This window comes from Corylus avellana, chromosome 11 (genome assembly GCF_965113065.1).
Source record: "Corylus avellana chromosome 11, dhCorAvel1.hap1.2, whole genome shotgun sequence".
NCBI lineage: Eukaryota > Viridiplantae > Streptophyta > Magnoliopsida > Fagales > Betulaceae > Corylus > Corylus avellana.
Genome location: NC_142500.1, coordinates 1258602 through 1269211, shown reverse-complemented (window position 1 = coordinate 1269211; position 10610 = coordinate 1258602). Strand labels below are relative to the sequence as shown.

Sequence of the window (10610 nt, the reverse complement as noted above, 5' to 3'; positions counted from 1 at the left end):
AAATATATTGTATAGTTTTATCATATTCATTATTTTGAGAACACTTTGATCCAAAATTATTTAAAATAAACTAAAAAAATGAGCACAAAAAGGCTTAAAACACCTCAAAAAGCTCATATAAAAAGAAGTTATTGGTTTGAATAACTACTAACTGCCTAAACAGAATGGTTATTATTATTAAAATTTAATAATCGCCTTAAGCGATTATGGTTAGCAGTTTTAACTATTAACTAATAAGAGTAACTTACACTCCTAAGAAAAAAGGACATGGTTTACGTCTCTCTCACATTCGACTGTGCGTATGGCGACGGACTCGGACTTGATTAATGGACCAGGGCCCGGCCCATGATAGATTCGAGGTTCACTGTCCGAGTTAGCGCGTGTTTAGCAGGGTCTTTTAAATGCGAGACGCAGAGGCATAAACAGTGTGTGAGAGAGAGAGAGAGAGAGAGAGATCCCATTTGGACAGTGTCGTAGTTGAGAGGAGCAGTAGAAGGTGAAGCAGCGATGGAGTCGCAGCCGCAGATCGTGAAGAAGAAGGAGACCAGGGGCAGGAAGCCTAAGCCCAAGGAGGAGAAGAAAGAGGAGGCAGTGAAGGCCAAGGAGGGGAAGAAGGCCCAGCAGCCCAGCGTCGACGACAAGTACACACAGTGGAAGTCCCTCGTTCCCGTCCTCTACGACTGGCTCGCCAACCACAACCTCGTCTGGCCTTCTCTTTCTTGCCGGTAACCACACAAACACGTCTCTCTCTCAGAGTCATTTCTAGGGTTTTGAGCTTGTCTTCAAGTTCTTAGGGTTTATGCTTGTGTGTTCTGTTTGTTTGTTGTTAAGGGGCTAATATTTTTGTTGTTGCTATGAGCAGGTGGGGTCCGCAGCTTGAGCAAGCTACCTACAAGAATCGCCAGCGTCTCTATCTCTCTGAACAGGCAAGTCTGCTAGTTGTCAATTCGATTCGTTAACTAAAATTACGCTATAGGTGGCTTTCTTAAGTACTTTGATTAACGAACGAGTTTATGAGTTTGAGATTTTCTCATGTGAAGCTTGAATTCCACGCTGTTTGCATCAGAATCATACTTTTATGTTGAATATGCAAAGTTTCGTGCGTTTTCTTTTATTATCTCAGTTTCGTGTTGTAAGACGCAAATAATCAATTTGATTAAGATATTTTTATATTATTCTGTTATGTTTGCCAATGCTCTGTGAAGCAAAGAGCTTATTACCATGGCAGTGGAGCGTGATATGCGGTGGCGACTTAACTTTGCCCATCCCACTTTTCCTTTTCCTCCGTTCTATTGTGTAGGGAAAGTGTTTCTCATTGCATGCTTATCCTTAGTGAATCCCTCACATTATTTTGATCTGTTCTGATGCTAATGCTGCAGTTGGATTTTAGATTTGTCTTGTACAAAGCAAGTTTATGGGTCTTCTTTACTATTGGTTATGGTGATTTCCTTGTTCTTTTTGTTCGTTCTAGCTAGGTGCCTCTTTTTGTATACTTCTTGTGTTCCTACGGGTGTCTTATGCTTTTAATGATGTGTCGATCACTTATTAAAAAAAGGGGCCTTCTCTTATTCTTATTATTTTTTTTTTGCCCTTTTTGTTGTCAGACTGATGGCAGTGTTCCAAATACTCTGGTCATTGCGAATTGTGAAGTTGTCAAACCCAGGGTTGCAGCTGCAGAGCACATCTCCCAGGTAACTCATTATTTTGTGATGTTTTTGCTTTCTCCTTCTCGTGCACTACTATAAATCCAATGAGGCTATGCATGCAGCTAAATTCTTTGTTTATCATCAATTGCTTTATTTTTCAGTTCAATGAAGAAGCACGCTCGCCATTTGTAAAGAAGTACAAAACCATCATACATCCTGGAGAGGTACGAGCCGTCCATTCACCAAATGCATGCATATAAAATCACCCATCTACCAAAAAATGAAGTAGACTTTTTTTTTTTTTTTTTTTTTGGTCTGGGTACTTTGTATCAAACCCTTTTAACAGCATGTTACTGTTATTGTGCAAAACTGAAGGAAATAGCTATCCTACAGTTGTAATTTTTCCAATGAAAAGGCTCGTTGCTTTGAGTCTTGTTCAATTTTATTCGTTGTTGCAAATGATGGGGTGCCCATTTATTATTGAATCCCTTGATGCTTATTGCATTAATTATTTAATACCGTTGTTATTATTGAATCCCTTGATGCTTATTGCATTAATTAGTTAATACCAATTTTCAGGTCAACAGAATCAGGGAACTCCCACAGAACTCTAAGATAGTGGCCACTCATACCGACAGTCCTGATGTAAGTGTTTTATGAAGTTTGTCTTGTATATACTTTAGATTGAGTATATTTTATTTGTCTTTGATTTCTATGTTTCATTAACCTGAAAATTTTAATGTTCCTCATAATTGGATATACTAAAACTCAGGTCCTTATTTGGGATGTCGAAGCTCAACCTAACCGTCATGCTGTCCTTGGAGCTACCAATTCTCGTCCAGATTTGGTACATTTTTATTGTCAGAATGTTTTTTTTTTCCCCTCATTGTTAAACTCCCATTTCCTTTATTTATATCATTTTTTTAACTTACTATTTATGGCAAATTCATCCATTATTATCTGAGGGAAAAGCTTCACGTTGGATCTTTATTGTGATGTGAGATTCCTTAGCTTTTGGAATACTAGGATTAACACTACCATTTTGGTAGATTATGCTACAAAAAGTGAAGTTTCTGGGTGCATTTTGGTTCAGGATAGGGCTATAAATGAACCGAACTGTTCACTTATATAGCTTGAACTTGGTTCGAGTTCAGTTTGTTTAATAAATGAGTAACAATATTTTTGGCTCAATTACCAAACAATCCAAGCTTGTATAAATTTGGTTGACTCGTTTTAGGTTCGTGAGAACCTGGTATAAGAACCCGTCTCAAATCGTTTTGAGCTCGTTTGAAGCTCAAAATTGTTAAATTCTTGATTTTGTTTTTCTTTAACCCATCTAGAAAAAAAAAAAAAAAAAAAAAAAAAAAAAAAACTACAGAAAGGGGGCATATTTTTTAATCTTCTGGACCTTCTAGCATCGCTATCTGTGTGGATAATACAATTAATTAGCGGGCCTCTTAGAGTTTCTTTCATGCGGCTAATTTGATATTAGTACAAAATCTGTCAGCCTGTCTCTTTTGTATGGCCTGTACTGATTCTTCTTCTTTCTTTCATGATATTAACATTGATTTTTTTGTTCCTGCAGATTTTGACTGGACATCAAGATAATGCAGAATTTGCTCTTGCAATGTGCCGTACTGAACCCTATGTGCTCTCTGGAGGTGACTATTTTTTCTTTCAAAGTTATTTCTACTATTTCAATTAAGTGTAGAAACTATCTCTCAGATGTTTCTCTCTTTATTCCACAGCCTGAGATGTTATGAATTAACACCTTTCAATATCAATGATAGAATGTGGTGGTAATTTGAGTGAGCTAATGGTGCCTTCTGAGTGTAGGATATCATTTGATGCATGAGTTATCCTATTTCTTTGTTTGCATTTTTAGCAAGCTACGGCTAGTTATCTTGTTCTGGAAGTGTAGTCTTTGTTATATCATGTTTTATGGCATGGATGTGTTGCTTCATGAATCGTGCTGAATGTCACCTCCTATAAATTTGTTGAAATTCCTGCACGCTATGTCCTTTTATTATTATGCTTAATAAAAATGAGTTTTGTCTTCATTAAGATTTTCATCTGAAGAATAAGATTCTTATTTCAGGGAAGGACAAGTCGGTGGTTTTGTGGAGTATTCAGGACCATATATCGACAGCAGCCACATCTCCAGGATCTGGTGGATCAATCATTAAACAAAGCTCTAAACCTGGGGAAGGCAATGATAAAGCTGCTGATAGCCCTTCTGTTGGACCACGGGGTATCTACCTTGGGCATGAAGAAACAGTTGAAGATGTGACGTTCTGTCCATCCAGGTAAATTTGCATGATCTTTGTAAAATGTATCTAGGAATGGTTTGTTATTTCTCTCTCAGAATTCATCATTTTAAATTTCTCTTTTCATGTGGCACATGTAGTTATAGGATTTCATTCATGCTTTCTAATTATCAAGCATCATCTTTAAATTTTTCTATTATGTAATCTATCTGGTGCTGGCTGTAAAAAGTCTGTTTAGTTGCTGAGAAGTTTTAAATTGTGATGATTTCTGATTCCTAATACTTTGTATATGAGTTGGCTTTCCGGAGTGTTGGCATTGTTATTGCTTGGAAATAAAAATATTCTCGATACACCATATTCAATGCGGGATTGGTATTTCTTCTTTTGGAGGTAGGAGTTGGGATTCTTGCATTTTATGGGAATGGGGATGGTCACCTGATTGTGATTATCATGAAACAACAAACTTAATTTCTGTCATTCTCTGAGAATTGACACTTCCCACCTTCAATTCCTTCTTAATGAGTGCAACCTAAAATGTTTAGATGTAACTTCTACTGTTATTTTGACTTTAATAGCAGTGAGCTTACTGGCTATTATGGTTTATGAAATGTCCTATTTCTGACACTTTTATATCTCTGCTGAAGTGCACAGGAGTTTTGTAGTGTTGGTGATGATTCTTGCCTCATATTATGGGATGCACGAGTTGGCTCTAGCCCCGCTGTTAAGGTTTTGTGCCCCATTTTCTTTTTAAATTTTTGGTCTCCTTATTTAAGGCTTTTTATTTTTTTTTGGTTGTCCATTTATGATTTTGGCTATACACTAGTAGCAATACTTTTTTCTTGAATCTGTGACATTTTCTGTAAGATAAGTTCTTGGCTTCTGTTGATTATATTTGTCTGTGTTTTGTTTCTGGTTGACAGGTTGAAAAGGCACATAATGCTGATCTTCACTGTGTTGATTGGAATCCCCATGATGACAACCTTATTCTGACTGGGTATGTTGTAATGTCATGTTTCTTTCAATTTTATCGTCTCACTATATTTTGGGTATGTGATACTCTTCTGGGTTTGATGGTGCTTAATTTTGCACTGGTGGGGAGATACTGAAAACTAGTAGATACATTCAAATTGTTGTAATTTCTTTCCAGGTCAGCAGATAATTCTGTTCGTATGTTTGATCGCCGAAATCTCACTTCAAATGGAGTTGGGTCACCTATATATAAATTTGAGGGTCACAAAGCTGCTGTTCTTTGTGTTCAGGTATTAATAAAGCTTCTTGTTTTCTTCTTCTAAGTATCATACTTTCTACTTTTTATGATGCATATTTGTTGTCCAAACTGGTAGTCTGTAACTTTTGTTATTACTGAAGTATGTTTTCTGTTCCAGTGGTCTCCGGACAAGTCATCTGTCTTTGGAAGTTCTGCAGAGGATGGTCTCTTGAACATCTGGGATTATGAGAAGGTGGAAACTTTTGAACTGTACTTATCTGAGTTTCATTGCTGTTATATGTGTCTGGGATTGCATAGGTCCTTCCTTTCAAGCTGCCAAATATAAACATGTTTGCCTTTTGTATGTTTCTGATTTGTCATTTTGCCACTGTTGATATTGGGTATGTTCACTAACAGGTTTACTTATCAGAAAAAATGTTCACTAACAGGCATGTTTTTCTTAGTCTTTGACAATCTTTTATTTCATGTTGAAGGTTGGTAAAAAGGTAGAGCGAGCAACAAGAAGTCCAAGTTCTCCTCCAGGCTTATTTTTTCAGCATGCTGGGCACAGGTTTGAGTCTGTCTTTTTCACTCCATTGACTTACCCTGAGAAAGACTCTACAGCTAGATAGGGTCTCAGCTACAGGATTATTTTTTACATTCTGTTGTATCTTGGACCATATCTTCTTCTGAACCAGGCCATTATCGACCTGACTCAAAATGCTCCTCATTTGAACTTGGTTTTTGTTTCGTAGCCCTTCAATTATTGGTTTTCTTCTTATCCTGTATTTTCCATCTCATCTTCATGTCCATTTGTACATTTGTTTTATGATCTTCACCATGCTACCCGTGTATACGCACCATGTCCATGAGAACTTTACTTGACTATTGCTGATCTGGTTTGTTGGTTGTCAAAAAGTATATTTTTCTATTTGAGATATGCTTAAATCTCCATGTTGATAGCACTCAGAAACCTTTGCAAACTTGGGAGTCAAATTTTTTTCGTGAAATGGCAATTGTCTAAAGTCCTTTTGCTTGACTTATTTTATCTCTAATGGTTCTTATGTTCCATTTCAAAAAGTTCTCCTTTGCTTGTTTTCGCATTGGGAAATTCTCAACTCGTGTTATGAGATGCACTAGCATAGGGGCCACTGTCTGTGTAATGGCAAAAGTCTTGGGCTGTCAAACACAAGTGTGCAAGTTTGAGCTTTAAGAGCGGTCACTCTATGCCAAAAGAAAAGAAAAAAAATGTTGAAGGATAGTACCATATCCAATTCACCTCTTTCCCAATCCCACTCAAGTGGGACCTGCACTGGGTACTGGCCTTGTTATGAGATGCCCAGCATATAATATTGCACTCCTTTTTAGTCCTGGCTTACATGGTTTAATTGGAAAATTTTGCTTTTCTTCAAGGTGTTTTTAAAGTGTTTGTTTTACTGATTTACTCATAAAGTCTTCACTTTTATGCAGGGACAAAGTTGTTGATTTCCATTGGAATGCATCTGATCCATGGACTATTGTTAGTGTCTCTGATGATTGTGATACTACTGGTGGAGGAGGGACATTGCAGGTATGATGCTCTTGGTTTTCATTTTATTATTTGCTTGCTTGAGTTTTATAATATGTGAACATATAGGTGATCAAATGGGAAATTAGTTCAAGAAATTATTGCCGTACAAGTAATTCAAACATGCACACTGGGAAATATGAGGGAAACTTATGAGAAATTGTGTTGAGATGGACACAAATGAAGCTATAAGCCTGGAGAGATATCTCGTAATTTGTTATAATATCAATGTGCAGCTGCTCAAAAGGGTTCTTACAACAAAAATTGTATTTAAATTTGAATAGCATTATAAAAGTTCTCCATAAGTTTGTTTCAGTTGATTCACAAGACTGACTCTAATCTCTGCACAGATATGGCGCATGAGTGATTTGATCTACAGACCTGAAGAGGAGGTTCTTGCAGAGCTTGAGAAGTTCAAGTCGCATGTGGTTGCTTGTGCTTCAAAGCCTCGAGAGTCCTAAGGACACTTTTACAACACCTGTAAAATAACAGGAAACAAATCTTCTTAGGACCTTATTACATGGGATTTGAGCTTCTGTTTTCAAATTTAGGCGGAGAAATTGCTAGCAATGTCTTTGTAGTTGTAATTGTTGTGGACAAGTCTACAAAAACCCCTTCTCAAGTTCCAGTATGACCCTATTCTATGGATCTAATTTGACTTAACCACAACCGGGCGGTGCATGATTAGCCCTCAATCTCAACTCCCTTGCTAGGAAGTCGAGTTTAGAGCATTATCATGCTTGGAAATCTTTCTCCTCTGGGTAGCATCAAGATCAATTTTGATGCGGCTCTATGGCCACCATTTTATGTCGGGATTCATCAGGGTGGGCGCCCATTTGATGTGGTGTCTATACCCTCTACCTCTTGCCTTCCTAATATGGGTCAAGCGTATGCTATGCTGGTTACTGGTATTCATCTCGCTATTGAATCAGCCTCTTTCTCCTAGCTGGAAAATATATTTCTCGAGGGCGACTCCCTTGCAGTCATTTTAGCTACACCATTTCTGCCGTTGCCATGGACTCTCTTCAACATCTAGCCACCATAGCCAAGTGGCTGGCTTATTGGTTTCCCCTAATGCATATTTTAATTTTAAATTATAACTTTAAAGTTTAATTATATATATCAATCACATAGTCTTTAATAATTTTAATTAATTACTTCCATTCTGCACTTTACAATAAAATCATCGACACAAATTTGTCACATGAGATACATGGGACTCAATACACTCACTGATGTAATATCCAATAATTTTCGCTTGACGAGTTTTTGTTAATTAGTTAAACAGAACGTGATTACAAAAAAAAAAAAGAAAGAAAGAAGTTAAACATGTAGATGGAAGTGCTTATTTAGAATAATTGTATATCACTAAAGATGTGATTAGAAAAATAAAGGACAAGGGTCATGAGTGTATTATGCAAATTAGTGAACCTTGTCTTCCAAATGAAGGTGAAGCTTGACGGCACAAGCAACTACCTCTTTGGCAGTGTCATTACAGCCGAGCCTCTTTATCCTCGAAGGCGATTTCCAAGTTGTTATGATGGCTTTCATCATTATCCTATTATCTAATATTAGAGAATCTTTACTCTAATTTTACATATTATTAATTTTATTCTAATTTCATTTTTTTGAGTTGCTAAAAAAGTTAACATAAGTGCAAACTTCTGCACCTCCTATGTAGCACATTTTGCCGCATCTAGATGTTACTTTGGCTGCATTCCCATATCTCCTCCTCCTCTCCCCTCAGTCCAAATTGTAAGTAAGAAAGACCCACCCCTTTATGTAGTTTAGTTTTTTTTTTTTTTTTTAAATTTTTTTTTATTTGTATATATATATTAGCAAAACACAAATCTACAAGAAGTAAAAGATGTCTAATCCACATTATATTTTACTCAAGATTCGTTCAATTTAACGGTACATAATTTGTTTTATTATATCTAATAATATACATTGTATTACATCATTTAAAAATTTTAAATGACGTGACACCATATACATTATTAGATCTGTATACATTATTAGATTTGTAAAATTTAATATAGAGATGATTTTCTCCCTCCTGTGCACAAATATTAGCATAAAAAATTCTTGCCTATAATAAATTTCATTTATGATCATTCTTGAGAGAGAGATCCGGCCTCGTTTTCTGTATCTTCCTCACCAACACCCTGCATAGGCTGCATACCATGGGCTTCGGAAACAGTACTACTGCATGCATAGTATTGATAAAAATGAATTCTTATCAAATTGAACCAAAATTACTTAAAAACAATAATATGAGATCATGATTTGTACTTCTCATTGATAATTAAAAAGCTAGAACACCAAATTGATCATCAATGTATACCTGGATTCTGCTGGTCCACTGAAACTTGTAATAACAATATTCTCCTGCTGCTCATAACATTCCAACATTTGATCTACAGGCTGGATGTCAAAGGGTTTCACATCTACACCTTCTTCCAAGGTTGACTTATAGTTATAATATCCATCATCGCAGTTGTTCATGTCACATATATAGTCGTAATTAGGCTATAATCATATACAAATTAACCATAATTATAATTAGTCCGACAAAGTATTCTGTATTTTTCAAAAAGCGAAAAGTCATAGCCTTACTAGTTCATGAGGCAGGATTGTTGTGAGATACTTAAACCCATCAAGCTTTTGCTGCTGCTCAATCTTCTCTGTCTCCCGGAAAAAGGCAAGGTGATGATTGACAATCTCAAGTTGCTTTTCGTAAAACTCAATCTGGGACTTGAGACTACGCACAATACCAAGACAGCCATGCACCGGATCATTTCTCCTTGCATTGCCCTCCGTTAGTATTGAGTCAGCAGCTGCTTGCCTCTGGTGTGGCTCAATTACTGCGTTCATGATCTTCACTATGTTGCTCACACCGAATACCCTGTGAGCATTTTGGAATTCCGGATACCTTTTTGCCGGAAAGTATGGAGCTAACTCACATGTTTCGTCACATCTTTTCCTTTGATGTCTGCATGAGGCGCAAGCCTGAGGATTTCCGGCCTCCCTGTTCATTATTGTTTGTCAGCAGTCAGCAGAAGAGAAAATGTGGGAAAAATTGCTTTTCTTTTCAACCAAACACCAATGCATGCACAACAAGACTTTAAATGAGTGAAATATTGTCAGATTTTGTAGAAGATTTTTTGGTATCTTGAATTCAATGGAGTCGGCTGATATATTGCATTACCCGACAAAACCTTAGATTCCCGTTTTAGAAGGCTGTCTGGTCTTAGAGTTTTACAACACACGATGATTATGTCTGTTTCAAGACCATGCAAAGAACTTTCCATCTTAGCGCCAAAGTATTTATGACACAGAAAAAGAAAAAAGAAAAAGGAAAATCAGCTATTGAATTTATAACATCCACGCTGAATTTACAAGAGAACAAAAACGATGACGTAAAGAGATTTAGAGAGACGAACCTCGTCGGGGAGGGAAGAAAGTGATTTAGGGTTCCAAGCCAAAAAATTTATAATTAAAGGCCTTTTAAGATGGGATTCGAATCCTCTTCAATCCATTATGGACGGGAGGGTATCCAATTCATGATTAGGATTTCTTTAACCACAAATATGCCACATGGCATTTCAATAAAAAAATATTAATTAAAACTTAAAAAATTAATAAAAACTATAAAAAAAAAATGGTGGCCGGCCACCCTTTAAGAGGACACGTGGCACATTTGTGACACTTAAAGAAATCCTAGCTATGAACTGGATATCCTCCGGTCCAAGATCCTGTTCCTTTAAGACGATGTTGTTTTCTCCTAAAAAAAAAAAAAAAACCATAAAAACCATGTTTTTTTTGTTAAAAAATCATTAAACATAGAATTACGTCTCTTGAAATTCCATCATAAACTAAAACGGGCTCGTCCTTGCCTCCGACCTTCATTAGGCCCAAAT

At 36.6% G+C, this 10610-nt stretch overlaps 2 protein-coding genes across 2 annotated transcripts; one reads left to right on the top strand and one right to left on the bottom strand.

The window, feature by feature from the left end:
- Positions 1-418: 418 nt before the first annotated feature.
- On the top strand, positions 419-7318 carry NFC5 (nucleosome/chromatin assembly factor group C5). Its single transcript, XM_059576294.2, has 15 exons — positions 419-725; positions 863-926; positions 1605-1691; positions 1808-1870; positions 2226-2291; positions 2419-2493; positions 3232-3307; positions 3745-3952; positions 4558-4639; positions 4834-4907; positions 5061-5172; positions 5299-5373; positions 5615-5691; positions 6591-6690; positions 7038-7318. Exons 1-15 carry the CDS (start codon positions 508-510, stop codon positions 7146-7148), a joined length of 1488 nt encoding a protein of 495 aa, XP_059432277.1. The 5' UTR covers positions 419-507; the 3' UTR covers positions 7149-7318.
- Positions 7319-8801: 1483 nt separating this feature from the next.
- LOC132165218 (LOB domain-containing protein 4-like) lies at positions 8802-9752 on the bottom strand. Its single transcript, XM_088511752.1, has 3 exons — positions 9307-9752; positions 9035-9159; positions 8802-8895 (listed from the first exon to the last, which is right to left on the bottom strand). Exons 1-3 carry the CDS (start codon positions 9724-9726, stop codon positions 8802-8804), a joined length of 639 nt encoding a protein of 212 aa, XP_088367878.1. The 5' UTR covers positions 9727-9752.
- Positions 9753-10610: the final 858 nt, after the last annotated feature.